General features: G+C 48.3%; 6 protein-coding genes across 6 annotated transcripts; 3 read left to right on the top strand and 3 right to left on the bottom strand.

Moving 5' to 3' along the window:
- Positions 1-2,101: 2,101 nt before the first annotated feature.
- PHATRDRAFT_31816 (predicted protein) lies at positions 2,102-3,766 on the top strand (the record flags this gene model as incomplete). The annotated part of the gene is made up of 1 exon (XM_002176668.1): positions 2,102-3,766. One exon carries the CDS (start codon positions 2,102-2,104, stop codon positions 3,764-3,766), a length of 1,665 nt encoding a protein of 554 aa, XP_002176704.1.
- Positions 3,767-3,901: 135 nt separating this feature from the next.
- PHATRDRAFT_42756 (predicted protein) lies at positions 3,902-7,034 on the bottom strand (the record flags this gene model as incomplete). Its single annotated transcript, XM_002177164.1, has 4 exons — positions 3,902-5,869; positions 5,982-6,178; positions 6,349-6,802; positions 6,986-7,034. 4 exons carry the CDS (start codon positions 7,032-7,034, stop codon positions 4,005-4,007), a joined length of 2,565 nt encoding a protein of 854 aa, XP_002177200.1. The 3' UTR covers positions 3,902-4,004.
- Positions 7,035-8,274: 1,240 nt separating this feature from the next.
- Positions 8,275-9,449, top strand: PHATRDRAFT_42757 (predicted protein). Its single transcript, XM_002176669.1, has 2 exons — positions 8,275-8,466; positions 8,717-9,449. The coding sequence occupies exons 1-2, from the start codon at positions 8,382-8,384 to the stop codon at positions 9,256-9,258; spliced, it is 627 nt and encodes a 208-aa protein (XP_002176705.1). The 5' UTR covers positions 8,275-8,381; the 3' UTR covers positions 9,259-9,449.
- Positions 9,450-9,678: 229 nt separating this feature from the next.
- Positions 9,679-10,518, bottom strand: PHATRDRAFT_31819 (predicted protein; the record flags this gene model as incomplete). Its single annotated transcript, XM_002177165.1, has 1 exon — positions 9,679-10,518. The coding sequence occupies one exon, from the start codon at positions 10,516-10,518 to the stop codon at positions 9,679-9,681; it is 840 nt and encodes a 279-aa protein (XP_002177201.1).
- A 670-nt stretch (positions 10,519-11,188) lies between these two features.
- On the top strand, positions 11,189-15,289 carry PHATRDRAFT_42758 (predicted protein; the record flags this gene model as incomplete). Its single annotated transcript, XM_002176670.1, has 1 exon — positions 11,189-15,289. One exon carries the CDS (start codon positions 11,189-11,191, stop codon positions 15,227-15,229), a length of 4,041 nt encoding a protein of 1,346 aa, XP_002176706.1. The 3' UTR covers positions 15,230-15,289.
- A 227-nt stretch (positions 15,290-15,516) lies between these two features.
- Positions 15,517-16,446, bottom strand: PHATRDRAFT_8772 (predicted protein; the record flags this gene model as incomplete). Its single annotated transcript, XM_002177166.1, has 1 exon — positions 15,517-16,446. A coding segment is annotated over one exon (930 nt), but the record flags the coding sequence as incomplete, so codon positions are not given.
- Between the last annotated feature and the right edge of the window lie 3,322 nt (positions 16,447-19,768).

Genomic DNA, 19,768 nt, shown 5'->3' on the forward strand with positions numbered 1-19,768 from the left:
AAACTAACGGATTCTTCAATACTCACGCAATGTATTGTTGATACAAAGAGAGAGTAAGATGAATAAAGGGGAAAGCCTCGTAAGGCCCCGATTGTATTGTAATTAATCGGTAACTCAATCGGTTTGACCTCGACTGAATTTAGAATTGAGAATTGTGAGTAGAGACAAATATGGATGTAATCTTTTCGAGTGCAAACAAATCCCTTGGAGCTCCCTTAGGAGTCTCAGTAGAATCAGTACTACTCTCCACGGATAGTCACATCACTGGGATAGTAATGTTCTGGTCAATCGTATTCAAGGAGACCGTAGCCTCTGTACTGTCTTCTATGCGTTGATCCCGCAGAATCCAGATGACTGCAAATGAATGCATATGAATGCATATGAATACAAATGAATGCAGATGAATGCAGATGAACATGAGACCCTTTGATTGTGTGCAGACTTATCTGCTTCGATTCAATCCCAGTTTGTAGACGTGGAGAAGGTATTTTCTTTACCTCTCAAGGGACGACCATAATAGAGAAAATCGCTTATGTAAAGATGATTTCTTGGTCGGCAAGACATGTCGTCTTGCGTGTCACAACTGCTGCATCCTTAGATGCACACACGTGTCACTTCGCACTGCCTTCGCAAATGACATTTCGGTAATGACCCGAAAAACATTGCCTCTATCCGCAGCGTCGTACAGACGACGACTGGGACAGTAATAAGGCTGGCAAACATGGCCAATATTCAGAGCTAGGCACTATGCTAGTTGAATGTTCCAACAACAATAGCTATGACAATTGCTCACCTTAGTGGCAAATTGCAGTATTGCGTGGCTATACTTTATCATTGTGTCTTGCTGATCCAGATGTATGGCTGTGTCCAGCACAAAAGGGCAATTGTGTAGAACATTGTGAATATGTGCTGATCAATACTGGCAACTTCCTTTGTATCAGTTCAGATCCGAGAAAAATCCTAGATTCTAGTGGAAAGCATTTAAGTTTGTCAATGTCAAGTATCTCCTGGCTTCTGAAGACAGCACGAGGTGATCAAGACTTGTCTGGCTTCTAACAAAGAGATACAAACTAACAAAAATGGTTTTCACACAATTGTTGTTAAGATTTATAAACTCTAAACTAAAGAGCTAATCTGTTCACTTTCCATTTGGCCCCACAATCTGCCAAGCGCCATTGTGGTCCATTTCACTATTCTCCATGGTGTTATACACGGCACCGTGGGCACATTCATCATAGTTACCATGCTCCTTAGCATGGCAATGATCAAGTCCCGAAACAGTCACATCATGTTTCTGAGTACTCAACTGGGTTTGTGCCTGTCCAAAACCATCCGTGTCGGGATTTGTGGCCAAACATACAAGAGTAGTTTTGACAGGCTTGCCTTGGGTGCCACAACCCAAGTAGTGCGCGCCATCGCGCAAACCGGTACTCAAAAATGTCATTTCACAATCATAATTTAGGAGCTAATATTGTGCCATTCTTGTTGCTGGATAATCCAACAAAACAGCAATGGTCAATGAGCTCCACAAATTGTGTTAAAAATGTTGAACAAGACTTGCATGAGATTGGAAGGGCTTTAAGCAATCATGCAGTGTCTCCAATGTTGACCAGATATTGCGCCAAGTTAGATGTATTTGCTAGTCTTGATCCTGATTGCGCTAATTATTTCCAGTCACATCGGATAATTTTGAATGGGCAGTTGAGCTTGGTTGAATTGACATCATGTGCAAAGTGTCTACATTGTCCTCATCTCTTGCAATGCCGTGCGAGGGACATTTAACTGCTGTTTTCAGTATCTTTGCTTGTTTGAAATCTTAGACTTGGTCACACTTGATTTTTGATGATAATTATGCTGTAACCCTAACAACCCCACGTCAAGCGTCTGTCTTGTGAACGGTAAGACTAAGAATGGTCTGCTCACAGTCAGGCAGATCATGGTATAATTTGTGTTTTGCTCCTTCGTAACTGCACTAGAGTGATCTTGTCCTATTCTAGAGTACGATTCTAGTCGGTTATCGCTGCAGTTTTCGAAGACTTCAGACAGGTCCCAGTCTCACCTTAATAGGCCGCTGAAAACGATAACAATATCGGTCCACAATATGATATTTGCTCAAGAAGCCGGTGACTCGACAGAAATTGTCCGCGCCATATACGAAGCGTTGTCCACGTTGCCAGACGTGTCTCTGCTTTCCCAACCTGAAACAGACAAAGAGGAGGCCTCGCCACCAAGCATCACTTTTCAACCAGAGATATGCAGATCAACGTCGTCAAACCTGTCTATCGGCAAACGATACAATGCACCTTGTGAGCAGCCGAGCCCTTTCGAAATTTCTTTGTCTACTTTCCCTGCTTTCCTTTCTTTTGTGTTGGACTTTCTTGGAGATCCGGTAGCGGTTTGTCGGTTCAAGATGGTAAACCGTTTGTGTTTGAAATACGTGGATGAGCATGAGCATGTCCTTATGAGAGACGCCGTCCGTCTTGGAGGCCTGCAGATTAATGTACGTCCGAGCTTCTGGTTATGGGTTACGCTTGAAAAAGACAGCAGGGAATCTTGCCATAGGAAAGAGGACCCCGACGACAATGTCATAATGGGAGCGCGAAACGAATTGACGCTCCTAGAGCGGAAAGGCAGGGAAGGCAAGTGGAACAACGTGATCCATAGAGATGTGTTACGGTCGTTTGGCAACTTACCTCCGCACAAATCTGGGGCCCGCCTACGTACGGACTCGATTGTCCGTGCGCTTGCAACTTGGGGCAGGAGTAGAATACTGAAGAGTGGTATTCGGGGATCCGGCGACCCGCCGCCGCCTTCGCATTCCTTTTATGAAGAAGATGATGACGATGTCAGTTTGGCTCCGACGGACACCGTTAGCGACTGGGGTGCCGTTTCCCCTGTCGGAAGCGTTACAGGCTCATTCTGCAGCACACGACTAGACGGTCGTCATACCAAAAAGTTCGAGAGACAAGCTGAAGCCCAGGAGCTCGCGCTTGGTGGAAGCGCACTGTCAGATATCGCAAAAGCTCGATTACAGGAAAAGTTGAGCTTCATTCTCCATGTACTTGCAGCTACTTATAGCAATGTAGGATATTGCCAGGGAATGGATTATGTTGCAGCTCATCTTCTTCGAATCCTGGAAGACACTATTCGTTGGAAGGCTGTCACAGGAAACCTTCCTTCTGTAATTCAATTCGAGCCGTCAAGCATGATTGGTCACGACAATCCCGATCAATCGCTATCGGATATGTATGCGGAAGTCGATAAAAGTTCGGTGGTCGAAGAAACATGTTTTCGAGTCATGGATTCGTTCTTTACTACGTACGGTCTTCGACATTTCTACTGGCCAGAGTTGCGGTGTCTGAAGACGTGCTGCTTGGTCTTCGAGAAACTTGTCCAAATCAAACTCCCAGTTCTTGCTGACCACTTCGAGCATCACGAGCTGAACATCGGACTGTTTGCATTGGGATGGTTTCAGACACTATTTTTGTACTTGCCATCTATGCCTGCAGCAACTGTTTGTCACATGTGGGACATTTGGTTGGTTGAGAGGAACTTCAAAATCTTCTTTAGAGTCGGCACTGCTATTTTGTTTCTTTGCCAGCCTGTTCTTTTGAACAATGAGCTCGAAGGTATGATGGGATATCTCAATACTTTCCCTGATGCTACACTGTTAAGCCCAGATATTCTCATTGCATGCGCATTGCAAATCAAAGTTACAAATCGAATGCTCACACAGATTGAATGCGACTTATATCAAAAGTTGTAACATATTGTTTATCTCATCTGAAATTGGTTGACCATGACAGCGTCCTTTCTTTGCTGCAAGTGTCATGATCTTCATTCTAGAACATGATTAATACATCGCTGGGGGGCGACGACAACCATCGTCCGCGCATGGGTCGAAAACACGACCTTTTTTATGAATTCAAAAAGCTGATTGATCAGAGCGGCGTCTTTCCTGCTTTCTTTGCTGCAAGTGCGATGATCTTCATTTTAGATCATTACTAACACATCGCTCGGGGGCGACGACAACCATCGTCCGCGCATGGGTCGACAACACGACCTGTGTTTATGAATTCACAAAGTTGATTGATCAGAGCGGCGTCTTTTCTGACACAAAAATGCACCGAGTTACCACGAGGAAAGACGTCGTCGGCAGGAAGACTCATCAAATCCTTTTCGTAGAGTAGTTCAGTTAGTGTGACGTTGGGACCAGCCCAGGTTGCATTGGATGGAAGATTAACTGGAACGCCGAACACTCTTCGAGGATTCCCTGGTAGTGTCGATGCTCCAAAGGCTCGCGCCAGCGATTCGGCTGCGACGGTAGAAACAACGGCATCTCCAAGTCCTGCTTGAAGCAAAATACGTGGAAAAGACTCACGTATCGGTGGAGCTAGTGCCCCACTTCCTTCAACAGAATCCCAAGCCATTTGTACTAGAGACAGATATATTCGGACATGGCGGTTGTTGTAAAAATTCAGCAACAGTAGTGCATCATACCCCTGGAAGTCAAGAGATCGAGACAGAATAAGTGCAAAAGGAGTTCCCGGAACGCTTAATATTCCACGATCGATCAGTCCGGTCGGACCCGACAGTGTAGAATAGCCGGCACCGAGAATTCCTCCCTGTGATATTCCGTAGAAAACGTACGCGGTTGTTTCCGTTAGAGCCATAATATCTTCCTTTACTACTTCCCGACCAAAGGAAAACCATTCCATTGACCACAAACACGCTCTGCTAAACTCTTGTAGAGCATATTTTGCCGCGTAACCTTGAATGAGGTTATCCCGAATGGATTGAAAAAGCTCAGGAGTAGAAAGTAAGGTTTTCGCCATTGTAAAAAGATCGAAGGCTGACATACCGCGCCAGTCCATCGCTGTTATAATGTATCGATTCTCATGGGCCATCTGCTGAAGGAAGTCATTGGCCGCTTCTGCCCGACTGTAAAAAATGCCGTGACCAAACTCCATTACAGCACGTATGTTGCTTGTTTCGTTTCCGAAGAGGATTGCCGATCGAATGGAGCAAGGTATATGGACGACAAATTTCGTAGGGCGGGTAACAACAGGGATTCCGCTTAGAATGGCATGAGGATCAAGAACAGCACCTCTCTGCCCAGAGCCATACGTCGACAAATACCACGGGACATCAAGTTCGGCATGTATTGTTCGTGCCAAGTGAGTATCTTGAACTGTGCAATCGTAATCCAGAATTCGATTCGTTCTTACGTGGTTCGTCCAGCTGCCCCAGTTTAAAGACCGGATCTGCCGGAGTGTCCCATCGCGAACTGATCTTACTGCTCCCAACTGACTGCCTTCGCTGATGGTTTGAAAGTCAAACATCAGTTGTAAAGCGGAGGGGTTGGAACCAAAAGAAAACCAGGGTACAGATTTTTCGAACGCTTTGATTAGAACGTCGTGGAAGTGCTCATACCGCATGTTGCTCGAATCATTCAATACAGCAGTCAAGCCTGCTTTTGGAGGCAGCGGAACACCATTTGCTCCGGTAGCATTCCAAACGGCCAATGCATAGTGAGAGCCGTGGCGCAAGGGCTCCGAGGGAAAGACAAGGATGAGAGGTCTTTCTGCATCGAGGTAGTCGACTTCTGTACTATGGTGAACCAGATCGAGCGTGTCGACGTTCAATAGCAACGTTATAGATTGGGCGCTGATTGAATTTTCAATGCCGTCTGCTCCCAGCAATTCTCCTACTCCAGCTTCATGGGCTTCTTTCAATCCTTCGATATAAAATAGTATCGGCGCCATCGTCGAAAAACCATCTAGCTCGTTCAAAAACGCTGGGTTTATGGCAAGATTACCTTTCAGTCGCGGCAGTACGTTTCCTTTTAGATTGACTCTCCAGCCAGTAGCTGTTGTGTTATCACGTTTCATGTGATGAAAGGAAGGAAAAGGAAGAGCGCATTCGGTGTCGTCTAACATGTCACATCCATCGTGATCAATGTCCGGAGCTGACCAACTGACAAAGTGAATTGCCACTGAAAGAGCACACCACGCGGTCAATACCATAGCACTTGCACACACGGCGCCAAGAAACGTTCGAAGAAAGTGCCGAACTCGCATTTGCTGTGTAGAGCTCAGTAGCGTACGTTGGAATGGAAGAAGGAGCATGGGACATCTTGATCTCAAGGAACCGAAAGAATACACTGCACATATTCTGACTGAGACGGAAATTATGAGTAGTAAAGTGCGCAGTGAAACAATTACGACTCCGATCGAGTGGTACGCGTCTAGGCTTCGCTTTTGCGACGACCACTCAACTACTGTCGTTGTATCCGGTTCTGTAAGCAAGGCTTCAACCAATATACGCCAAACAAATGGATAGACGTACCCAAAAAGAGTGGCATCAACAACAAAATGAAAACCGGAAAGAAGCTGGTTTGGTGCGGCGTCAAGCAGTTTGAGCTCATCGGGAATGGAATACAAAGCAAAGGCTAGCGCTCCAAGCAGATGCAAAGCAAAAGGGGTGACTACCCATATTCTGCCAATAAGATCGTAGAATAAACGGATTAACCCAATCAAAACGGGGGCGGTACAAGAGATTGATACAACGATTGACGGTAGCCATGGGTTTCTCCAAGAAAACAGCGAACAATGATCTGTGCTTTCGTAATCGTATCCTTCCGGATACTTTTCTTCTTCATGTGGGAAAGTATGCGTAGAGTCCATCTCGAGCGGTTCAAACACTGGAGGTGCCCCGTGTTTCACGTGGCCCATGCGGTAATCGTCGTCATCACCAATGGTAAAAACCTCAAGAGAGGTTTCGTGTGGGAACTCTTCTCGATCTATTGGGGCGTAAGCAGGTTCTATCATTTCGGGGATTTACCGTCCAAGATAGCTTGCGTTGTTTCCTATGCTCCGTGAAGCGGTGTCAAACGAAAAATGGACTGATTCTAGGGCTGAAAATATAGGAAGCAGCAGTCTACCAATCCAACCTCTAGCAAACCCCAATATCACAGCGGACTTACACTTCGCTCGTGTTCGGTGAAAGTCTTTCTGACCGCATGCAGTGAACATGTGTTTCTAGCTTTCTTCGCTATTTTGTAGGGAGTTTGCCAGCATCGTTCTAATATTCATGCCCAGTCCGGACGCACTTTGGATACGATGCAATTCTAAAAAGTCCAATTTAGAAATTCAAAAGCCTTATACGCGCTATCTATGTTGGAAATTCGGCTCTCACATCGTTTTTGGGTGCGATTCACTATCCAGCACGCGGGTGTGGAAATGCACCATGATGGTCGCATTTCACTTGGAGATTCCGGCTAAAGCTTTCTGATCCTACAGAATATCAAGAGGGTGGAAGATAATTTGCTACCTAGGTCAAAATATAAGGCTCCGGAAAGGCCAGATCTTGGGGCACCCAAAAAGTCTGTTCCACAAGGGAATTACCAATCTCATTTGGGGAACAAGGGCCGGCAGCTAGTTTCATGAATGGCTTCATCTCAAGCGTGGCCCATAATGGTTGCGATGTAATCGACAATGAGTACTTTTGCAAACATTGTCGTCGACGCGTGACCTGAGTGAGAAAGGGATTCAACGATCTTATACCCAATTCCTTTCACAACAACACAAAATAGGAGCCTCACAGGATGCACACCAGTTGGAGAACAATGAAAAAAAACGATTTGAAGCAGCTTCTTCTTGGGGTGCTCGTGAAACATGGCTCGATACAAACCAGGAAGAAGCAAGGGATACCATAGTGTTCTTTGTCAAGAACCAATAGACCAAAAAGAGCTGCCATCTCTTTGCTGTGCATCACATCTCAACGTAGGCGCACGTACACTACATTCACGAGTTTTATCTTCTCTGCTTTTTATCTACGCTGCCGATATTGCTGAACTGTTGCGTGTCGTGTCTGTTCATGGCGATGGCCTTCAAAAAGTGAGCTGCCATCTTGGCATCCCACATTCGAGTTAACAGTAGGTAAGAACGAAGAATCTCGAACTCATTCGCCGGGAAGGTTTTTGGCGGGAGTTTTCTACTTGCTGGTGGTATATCGATTATACACGCAGCAAACATTATGTTATGCTTACACTTAGTATAGAGACACACGAAAAGCACTCCGGAGCCAATCAGAATGATGCAATGTGGCTCGGCCGTCCGAAAGATCGAAGCGCTTCTTTCCCAGCCGCTCAAAAACTATGTACGTGAACGACGGCACGTGTTGGACCAGAGTTACCGCGTATTCCCCACAGTCCCAATCCGCAGCGACCCGTCGACCAACCAAGCTCGTTTTACGTTGCATTGCCCTATCTGTTTCGACCCTTGCACACGTGTAGCCGAAGGACTCAATCGCGATCGTTACTAGTAAGAAACTTGCCAACAGCCACTTCGTCCTTACGAGTCGACGTTTACACTACAATCATGTCCGACGCCAATATCAACAATACTGCTCCCATTAAATGGGCCCAGCGTTCCGATTCTCTCTATTTGACCATTGCCTTGCCCGGTGCGTCGTCCTCGTCTATTCCGTCCCGGTAACAACCGCGCATGTTACTTGTTTACAGTCTGTGGAATGTGTTCAGCAATTACTGTTTTCGATAGTGTTCCATAGCGCTATGCCCAGTGTACAATGTGTGTATAGCCGAGCCCGCAACTTTACTGACTCACACACAAATTCCTCAATTTCCACTTTGACCTTGTTATCGACCTTTGTGGTGCTTCCAACTGCCAACTGGATGGGTCTTATTGTGCGACAGACGTCAAGGATGAAACAATTAATCTCGAAGACCAGACACTGAAATTCAAGGGCACATCGGGTGATAAGAGCTACGAAGTCAACATTGAATTTTTCAAGAAGGTCGACGCCAAGGATTCGACCTACAAAGTTCTCCCTCGCTCGATCCAGATGCACGTGATGAAGCACGAAGAGGATCGGGAGGAGTTTTGGCCCCGTCTTCTGAAAGACAAGGCCTTGGAGAAAAACCAAGTCAAGATTGATTGGGATCGTTACGTTGACGAAGACGAGGAGGACGAAGGCTTCGATACGTCCGCTTTGGAAGGCGGTATGGGTATGGGAGGTATGCCACCAGGTATGGGTGGAATGGGAGGCATGGGAGGTATGGGTGGCATGGGAGGCGGCGCCGATATGGAAAGCCTAATGAAACAGTTGCAAATGGGTGGCGCAGGCGGCGGTATGGATCCTTCCATGTTTGGAGGAGGTGATGATGATATGGGTGATGACGACGATGACGAGGAAGGCGGAGAAGACGACGATCTTCCGGATCTGGAAGAGGCGTAAAGATGCGGTCGAAGAAGTCTTGGGGAAGATACCACGGAAAAAGGTGGTTTGGCCTCGTACGGTGCCATTGGTCTTGCGTGTATAAAGCAGCAGGATAAGCGCGCTTTTTGTTGGAATTCCCTTTCCCGCCGACAATGAGATTTACAGATAGTATTAGAGTAATCAAAGGTAGAGGAAACATGCTCATCTTGATACACGCGGATCCGTGAGACGAGACGTCCGCTACAAAGGAGTCTAGAGCACTCTTTTGCGACCTACTTTACGTCACTCGGCAACGGATACCTTGAGGACTAGTTGCAGCAATTGCCAGGTACGGTACGTACGGACCGTCATTATGCTCGTATTCATGCATGCATGCACGGATGGACTACGCACATACACATACGGATGGTGGTACTCGTACAATTCATTAACGGTGATTTACATCCGCAAATAATCCGGAATCCATATACAGTGCGTCCCTTCCGCAATAACGGCGTCGTCCCGTACGCGCAGCACTCGCGTATCCAAATGCACCGTGTATCCCTTGCCTGCGTGTTGTTGTTGTTGCGGAGCCCGGCCGTTTTCGGACCGCGGCGTTTCGAGTCCCTCGGCCGTTGTACTCTCGGGATCCGGTCCTTCGGAAACCTGGGCGACGGTAATTTGCGCCACCACGGAAACTCCGACAATGAGAGGTCGGCGTGTAGTCATGGACTGTGTGAGAGGGACGGCTTGTGGGAAGACGGCTTCCACGAGAGCACCGGTCAAACCGGCGATGAGTACGGGGCTGAGGACGGCGGGTCCGACGGCGTGATGGCGTATCCAGTGTCGGGCGCGCTCGTACTCTGGATCGAAGGAAGCGTGGGCCGCCAATACGGGACCCCCGCAGGTCAACATGGCGTCGGCATTGGAGCGGGGACCAAAGACGCGGACGATTTCGGCCTTTTGACCGACCAGAGTGGGGCCAATGTGTTTGGCGGCACCACCGTTCTGGCGAAAGAGTTCGCCGGTAGGCGTGGCATTCTCCGGAGCTGCGGCACTACCACTATTACGTTCCGCTGTGTCGCTGTTAGTAACGGCATCGGTGGCGTGGGCTGTACTGAATTCGCGGATTGGTCCTATTCGTGCAGTGGTAGTAGGGGGACTTTGTGGGTTGGCATTCTGGTAGGGGACCGCCACGATAGCGGCGGTGTGGATGGTAGTGGGGCGCACGGAGGTCGATCGTCGGATCCTAGTTACGCTACCAAGACGACGCATCAGGGTGGAGGAAGATGCACTCATGTCACTCACTGCAAAGGTCGGGTCGTTCAATCGAATGAGGCGAACCAATGGAAGCTCCGCGTCGTTGGTGTTCCAAAAAACGTTTTTGGTTGGTGAGTAGGTAGCTGTGTGTATATTGTGTGGTGTGTCCGTGATGTGACTGTGAGTGTCCCCCGTCCCGTACATCTTTTCGGTACCAAAAGCAGTAGCGGCACTTGCTGCGGGGGCAAAAAGTCTGGTCAAGCGAACCCTAGTCTTTGGGGCCGAGAGGGTTGTGTGTAACTACCTAGGTACCCACACCAGCCTTATCGGTTCACATTTGGAAAACACGGATAGTGATAGAGTGGAAATTCCGAATTCTACATATTCGGACCTACCACAGACGACAGATACGTGTCTCGCAACGCAGTAGAGCAACGGAACCGAACCAACGACGGCAGGCAGGCGGACACTACTGACTGCACTATAGTGTCGGTAGCAAGGAAAGCCGGTAGGTAGGGAGTGGCATCGGTATCGATAGCGATTGTCGTCTTGGTGTACAAGTTTCACTGTCGTCTCGAACGAGCGTACCTCACGTTTCGTCTCGTGTCACGTTGTTCCTTACCCACCGGCATGGACGTAAGCTCCCCACCCAGGCTCTGATCACACGATTATTCACTTTTTTGGTGCGTAATTGGTTGCCCTTTCCCGGATGTCCGCCACACCGGTATCCCCCACTCCGGTGGAACCTAACGATGCCGACGACGAACCCGTTATGCCTTCGTTCCATATCCCCATTCGATCATCCATCCAATTTCCCGACAACGACAGTCTGCACCATGCGCGATTCATTGAAATATTTCCGGAAGAAATGAGAGATACCCCCGTCTCGACACTCCTGCATGTGTTGAAGGACGAATCGGCCGAACTGTCGACTTGGGCCGACGCCGGATGGCACTATATGGTACAAAAAAAGAACCGCGAGAGCTTGACCATTCTGGAAGAAGCCTGCGACACCACCGCTGCTACAACAACAACGACACCAAGCAACGACGTGGACAAGACGGAACGCGTGCGCATTCTCGCCGCGACCGGGATTGCACACTTGTCCAGTAACGGAGCCGCCGATGCCACTTCCGGCAACACCGCCAAACGTTCCAACGTCCTCGATGAAGCTCGCCAACAGGCCGATCAAAAGTTTACCCAAGCGGGAAAGATTGATCCCTTCTTTCCCATGACCTGGATTGGCCGCGGTATGCTCAATTTGTGGCAAGGAAAACACGATCAGGCGACATTTTTCTTCCAAACCACCTTGAAGCAATGTGGCCCCGTTTTGCCGGCCTTGCTCGGCACGGCTGCCGTGTCTTTTGCTCAAGGAGACTACACCGCGGCGCAAACGGCGTACGGACAAGCGCTCCGAAAGTACCCCCATGCCAGTGGGGCCGCCTCCCGCGTAGGATTCGGACTCGCCTCCTACGCACTCGGACAAGTCGACCGCGCCAAAGCAGCCTTTCGACGAGCCACCGCCATTGATCCAGAAAATGTGGAAGCCATGGTCGGTACGGCCATTCTCGATATGGCCAGCGTCGACGTGTCGGACAAAGACTACGCCGCCAAAATGGAAGAAGCGATCCGCGTCATGTCCATGGCCAATCTACTCAATCACGAAAACGCCATGGTGCAGAATCATTTGGCGAATCACTACTTTTGGAAATGGACTCCTGTGAACGGCACGGTGGAAGTGACCAAAGGATCGCAGTTGGTTCAAATGCCGTCGCAAGCCGTGCCCTTGGAACCGGGAGAACGTATACGGATCGGAACCAAGTTTGAAACCACCGTTCAAGATGTTGAGGACGATAGTAACAACAACACGGCTTCGACGTTTACCGTTACCGACAGTTGGAGCGAAGGCTCCGCGACTGGCCTCAAGGTCTGGAAGAAGGACTACGATCGCGTAATTGCCTTGGCGAAAGGAGCCTACGGTAGTACCAACGTTCAGTCCATGCAGGCCGAATCTCTATTCTTCCTCGCGCGGGTCTACCATGTGCGAGGGGAAACCGACCACGCCCTCAAATTTTACGAAAAGGCCTGTAAACTGGCGCCAGCCTTGACCCCGGCGCGGTTTGGATTGGCACAAACATTAATTGTGAAGGAAGACTATAGCGCAGCCAAGAAACAGCTGCAGCAAGTGTTGGCGACGGCGTCCAACGCGACGGACGCATTGGCATTGTTGGGATTGCTGGAAGCACGGTCCGGCAAGCAAGTGGAGGAAGGGTTGATGCATTTGCGCAAAGCAACCGAACTTGATCCCCTCAATACCGATTTGGTAGTGTTGGAAGCCATGGCGTTACAAAAGTACGAAAATAACAACGTCAAATCCCTCGAGCGGTACAAGAAAGCGTTGCTGTTAATGGAGCGAAAAACCACGAAAGTGTCGTACGAGATCTACGCCAATTGCGGTGTCCTATGCCACGAACTGAAGAGGCACGACGAAGCGCTGGACATGTACCGACGTGCGCTAGCTGTCTTGGACGAGGATGGGTTTAAAGGAGCCGCCGTTTTTCAGCTAGCGGATGGCCCTGAAAGAGGAAGAATTCGACACGTGGACAACGCCATGTTTAACGCATTTGTCAATTCCAATCTCTTGGTGGAAGTGCTTGATAGACACAGTAAAACCTTCGTCAAAGTACTGGATGTACTCGAGGCGGACGTTGCGGGAATATTGTCGAAAGGGGATCGAGTCTCCTTGGGAGACGGATTTGAAACCAAGGTAGTGAGTTGGGAGAGCAGAGACGGTGCTATTGTGCTCGAGCTGGCTGACGAATACGATCCAATGGATACTGACTCCAAGAAGGCGCCTCTCTTGGTTGTTCGCGAGAACAATCTTCTCTCGATACCAGAAGCAATCACTGTTGCTTTCAATATAGCTCGGCTCCACGAAGCCACTGGGCGGACTGTCGCAGCGATTGAGATTCACAAAGCCATTCTGAAGCGAAATCCGGCCTATGTCAATAGCTATTTACGTCTAGCATGCATTGCTGTGGACTGTGGATCATTGAAAGAAGGTTCAGAATGGCTCAAGATTGCGGCTAGTACTGCACCTGGTAATCCTGAAGTCTTGACGCTGGTTGGAAATCTTCATCTTTCACTTTGCGATTGGGCGCCAGCACAGTCCGTTTTTGATGGCCTTCTTTCCAAGAAGATCCCCAATGTTGATGCATACGCTTCACTCAGTTTGGGTAACATTTATTTCGCAAACCTGCACGTGAACGAGGACAAACGGTACGATAAGCATTTACAGTATGCAGCCGACTATTATCGCCGCATCCTCGCCAAGGATCCAGCCAACGCCTATGCGGCCAACGGGATTGGCACTGTGCTAGCGGAAAAAGCTGAAATTTTTAAGGCCAAGGAAGTCTTCAATCGCGTCCGTGAAGTCAGTGGAGACAGTATTCCTGATGCCCTGTTGAATCTCGGCCACATTTTTTTGGCTCAGAAGAAACATCCGGAAGCTCTCCAAATGTACACGAACTATATGAAGCGGACGGAAGACGGGACGACGCCTACTACGGCCAAGAGCAGGGTGGATGACGTGGTCAGCGTGTTGCTGTATATAGCTTTTGCCTTTTTTGATTGGGCCCGGCATACCGAACTGGCCAATGATTCGAGTGCAGCGCCAGCTGACGGGAGATATAGAGAAGCTATGCAGCATTTGAATCTGGCCATTGGCAAAGGCAGCAAGCAAGATCTCGTACTCAAATACAATCTCTGCATGACCAAGCTGCAGGCAGCCAATTGTGTTTTACAAAAACTGACACGTAATATCCCCCGATCTGTCGAGGAAGTCGAGGAAGCCTTACGAGGACTGGAAGAAAGTTTTCAGATTGTGGAACAGATTGTCAAGGACAAGGCCGACGGAAAAAAGGTCAATATTTCCTCAACGACGTTGCAAGATTTCGTGAAACACTGCAAGGCTAACATTTTAAGTGCACAATCTCATTTAGAAGACGAACGAAAACGTGCCAAGGAGGCCGAAGTGGAGCGTGAAATTCGCCGGCTGGCCGCTGAAGAGGCGACAATCAAAGAGAGACTCAGAATGGACCAGGCTGCAATGGATGCCCACAAGCTCCAAGAAGAAAAGGATCAAAAGGCAGAGGCCAAAATGAAACAGGTAGAAGAGCTGCAATCTAATTGGCGCGAAGAGAAGGAGACTAAGCAATCAGAAAAGGAAAAGCGGGCTCGAGGCCGAAAGGATGAAATGACCGCGGACGAAGTCGGGCTTGTGGTGGAAGACGACAATCACCAAGCAACCAATGGTCACGGTTTGTTCGATGATTCCGACGATGACAGCGAAATAGTCGATTCTCTACCGAACGAAACGAAGGGAATTGGAGGTCTAGAAAAGTCGACCTCTTCAACTAAGGATTTGTTTGGAGATAGCGATGACGACCAGAGTGGTAATGACGAGGACAGGAAAGGGACCGTCAAGCCAGACGCTACCAAAGCTGCAATCACGAGCATGGATTTGTTTGGAGATAGCGATGAAGACGACATCGAGGTTGCGTACGGAGCGACCAAGCCCACAAGCGAGGAGAGCAAAAAAGAGCCGCCTGCAACAAGCAATGACTTGTTTGGAGACACTGATGAAGATAGCGATGCCGAACCGTCCACAAACAGTGCAAAGAGACCCAACGAATCAGGGATTGCGGAATTGGATGATGATGGACAACCCAACAAGAAAGCAAGGTTGTAAAGGGCAAAGTGACGCAATATTTTTATACATAATTCGATACTTTAAAAGATGTTAAAAGGTAAAACATGAATTCTCCCATTTATAGTTAGTCTTTTTCAACACAGTGTACTCTTTCCACCAAAGCAAGGAAAAAAGAGTTTCGGAAAGTATAGTGATACGGGAGGAAGTTGCAAAATAGGAGTCATAGCGCTGTGTATGGCGAAACCTATCCCGATGCGGCATAGGTTTGCGTTGTTTCCATTCCCAAAGTAATAGTTGTAGTACAAGCAGCAGAATGCATGCCGCTCCTACGGCTCAAACTCCTTCCATACGTCCAGAGCCCGACTTAGTTCTTCTTGCGTTATATCACTGACACAGATACTTTCTCCAATTTCTGTAATCAATGGAATACGCTGTTCTCCATGACGGTGCTCTACCGCATCTTTGCAGCTCTGCCAGGCCAAAGTCGGATTCAGATCAGCCGAATGGGTCGGCAAAGCCAAACTTTGCATACAATTCAGCACGCGCTGGACTGTTTCACGGGGAATGTAGCCACGTAAATAGCTCAAAATGCAACAGAAAAAACCGTCTACGTTGACGGCTTCACCGTGCATAATATCTGCACCGGGGACCATTTCAAGTAGCTTGGAAAAGGTGTGCCCGTAGTCAACACAGCGTTCTAGTGTAGTCTCCCAAAGATTGGGACCGAGTTCTTCCAGCATGATTTGAATGGACAAATCGATAATTCGGGTACCAACGTTAGCGGGTATGTTGTCTGTGACTTGAAACCTAGATTCGACCAAAGCGGCACCATGGGTTTCTAGCAATTCAAACAAATCGACGCTACGAACGAGGGCTAGCTTGACGATTTCGCCAAAGCCATTGCAAATGTTGCGTTTATCTTGAGAAGCAATGAAGGCCGGATCCAATAAACAGGACGAGGGTGCATAGAACGATCCAATTCTGTTTTTGTACGTCTCGTCGGTCGCACGGCAGCAAAAGTCGACACCATTTTTCACTCCTACGCTAGCGTCCACAATAGACAGCAGTGTGGTAGGGACCCGAACGAAGGGGACACCACGTCTGTAGAGACAAGCTGCCATACCGGCAATGTCTAACAAACAACCGCCTCCGATAGCTAAGAATGGCTCCCGACGGCGGAGCTTGTAAGCGCACAAGTCGTCAAGAATTTGGTCCACGGCGGTAGGTCGCTTCGCAGGTTCCCCACCGGGCAGCACAGACGCGGTAAGTTCAATCCCATGCGCTTCGAAGTACCCACGAATCTTCGAGCCGTGTAGAATATCGATTGCCTCGTCAATTACGGCAAACCGACGATTGTATCCTTCCGGATGATATCCAGTCGCCTCCAGGAGCTGAGGATTGGCAGGATCCAGAATTGTACCATAGGGGATCACGTTGACGTCATAGGAAATGGGCAACGTGAAGATATTTCGCCATCCGCGGGTCTGTGTTAGAACGGTTGTCTTGGTAGTCACCAGTGCAGCGGGAGTCTTCTCCACATTGGTTGTTTCCTTGGTGAGATTCTTGGAGAAGGAAAATACATTCTTCGGTGCCCGTTCCAGTGGTTTCAGTACAATAGTAGTGCCGGTGGAAGAATTCGTTTCAGTGAATTCTTCCGAGCTGGATGCTGTCTTGTCCTCACCACTGTCGTCGGAGGAGGTCGTGGAGGTAAAACTAGAAAGAGAGGTGGAACTCATTCGATTGGACCGAGAAGTTGAAGCCGATGATGTCGTTTCCACGAGCACCAACGCGGATCTCACTCCCGTAGGTAGCGAAGTCCAAGCTTCCAACATCGAAGCCGACAGGGTTGCATGACTGCAATCTTTTGTGGCCTCTTCCCTGTCGTTGACAAACACACGAGTGAGAAAATATCGCAAAACCGAACGATTCAAAACTGCATGCGGCACTTATTAATATCAGGCAACCAACTAAAAAAGAATCCTTAAAGACGGTTACACGGAATGCCAAGAGGGTTGCCAACGCAACCGTGTTAGTTCCAACAGATCAGCACGTACCGAATAGATGCTAGAGCAGCATCAGACGATCCTTTTCGCAGGCTCTTGAGCGTCATACTGTGATATCTATTGCCTGTTGAGGTTGAAACTTTTGAAATTTTTGGTTAGCGTTCTCTAAAAGAATGTGAAACTGAAGAAATGAAGGTTGTTGTGTTAGTTCCTTCTGAAAGTCCAGAGCCTTGGTTCTCGTGTGCGTAGCGTTTTCGTGAGCCACGGTCGGATTCGGAATCCAAATGCGGTTCAATCAGTATATACGCAACATGGTATGGCGTCCAACGGCCTAGCACGTCAGTCTTGCACACTTGGCCGTGATCGGATTGGAGGAAACTAAGTCTTTTCGCGTTAGTCCTGTGTACTGAAAGTAGGATTTCTTGCTCGGGACTACTTTTCATTGGTTGAGAATGACACATATTTACACGCGGTTGCTTTAGAATAAGCTTACAAGATCGACCACGTCGAGTCTCTTGTTCGTCTTCACACGTCATTTCCGTTACAAGAATATCCACGGCCGAACATACTTTCACAATTCGATGGACAACTTCAATGTCTGACGGAGGACAGACCAGTTCAGATTTTTGAAACCCGGTGAATATTTCTTGAGAAAATTCGCGAACTGAAAAGGGATGGGAAAAAGTGGAAACTTCTAGTGGTGTAAGCTCCCCGGCGTCTCATCCTTTCCAAAATTATCTGTTCAAGAAATAAGAAAAGACGGCGACATGTCTTAGCAAGCCAGTCAGTCAGCCAATTTCGAGGAAAACCGCTATTTCGGCCTCTGCGACATGAAAAAATCGCTATTTCGGCCGCATCTGAAAATTTCTAAGTACTTTAGATTGAGCGCGAAACGGCTGGTAAGTAAATTTAGCAATTAGAAAATAATCCAATGCTTGGTGAATGCTCTGTATATGATATAGCAGAGGTATCGCGCTGGCATGGATGAGCTGCTTCCAACCCTTCAAGCTTTAATCAGTCTAGAGAGGACAGCAGTTGACTGTGAACACTTTACCCACGCATACAGAGAACAATCTGTAGCCCAGGAGTTTTAAACAACGAATACACGTTAAGTGTGGATACACCACCAGTCTTTTGAATGAACGCCACTCTGCAAATGTCTCTTCTTTTAGTAGCCGCAACTGACAGTGCACTCGGGTAGAGTATGTAGACTGACGGGATGGACGACCTTGCAGTCAAATAAGATGGGAAACAGTACGAGACGTGAATAGGGAAGAAAACTTACTGTTGGCTTTTGAGATAGATTTTGTTACACAAGAATAAAAAGTTGCCTTTGACACTTAGAAAGGGGTCGGAAGAGTATAGCACAAGCCACTTACAACGGCTGTTCCCAAGCAACAATACCCTGCAGCAGCAGCGTTCGAGAATGAATTTGGTGGACCTATCGGGGCTGCACTCGCAAATTTCGCACTCCCTCTTGTAGTTCTAGTACTGGCGTATTGGAGATATGTGGATGGAGTTGACTTTCCTTCACTGTTGGCGAGTCTTGGGGAAACAACGAACACATGACCGGAAGCTTTTTTGGCAGATAGTCATCGGAAATCCCGTGCTTTGTCCTCGCTGCAACGACAGCGATTCCGTATTGTTGTTACTTTGATTTGCCTTCGGCATTCTTTCTTGGTGTCTATTCCAAGTATCCTGGAACATTTTTCCCTGTGAACTAGTACAGGGATCTCCCGTCAAAGGGTAAATTGGTTGGCATACCGCATCAATGGATATGCGCATTCACATTTTTGACAAATTAAGAGCAGACTTGGTGAAAAGTCCCCATGAATGTGCCAAGTTCCTGGTGCAACAGCTGGAAAGCAGGTGATAATCACAAATTGGAAGAGAAGGTGGCGTCAGAGGTGAACGGTATCGAGGAATTTATGGATATGATATCAAGTACTCGGATTGACGGTCTCCCCAGCTGGCGTCGGACTCACTGTTGGTCTTTGCCAGCACCGTGGCGGCTTGGACGCTTTGAGAAAGTTTTATTGTGTTTGTGTTTGGTAAGAGTGGATGAGATGACAAGTGTGGAGTGAGTGGTGATGGGGGTTGGAGGGCAAAGGTGCCGTTGCTCCACTTAGGATTGGTGAAAACGGTGCAAAGTTGTAATTCCAGAACGGTATGGCAAACGGAGGGAACAAAAATTCCATAGGCAAAGTTTCTGAACCTGCCAACGCGAAGACTGGTGATGTCTGCATTGGAATTTTACAAATGCTGGCCATAGGGAGAGTGAAATTGCTGGGGTGGTGCTGTAGGACTGGAGTTTGCCATAGGTACCAAGGCTACTCGGAACCAATAGCTCCATTCACAACAGTGACCAAAAAATTGAGGGGATATGATGGTTGCCACGCTTGTGGTAGGGTCAAAGGATACGGACGACTAGTTCCAGTTTGGGGGGGGGGGGGGGGGGGGGGGAGTGGAGGACTTTTCCAGAGACACTGGAGCCTGGATGGCAGTCACCATAGGGGTTGATGGGGGAATTGCCAAGATGTGCAGAGTGGATGGTGACAGATGATTTGCCAAGTCT

Source organism: Phaeodactylum tricornutum, chromosome 1 (genome assembly GCF_000150955.2).
Source record: "Phaeodactylum tricornutum CCAP 1055/1 chromosome 1, whole genome shotgun sequence".
NCBI lineage: Eukaryota > Bacillariophyta > Bacillariophyceae > Surirellales > Neidiaceae > Phaeodactylum > Phaeodactylum tricornutum.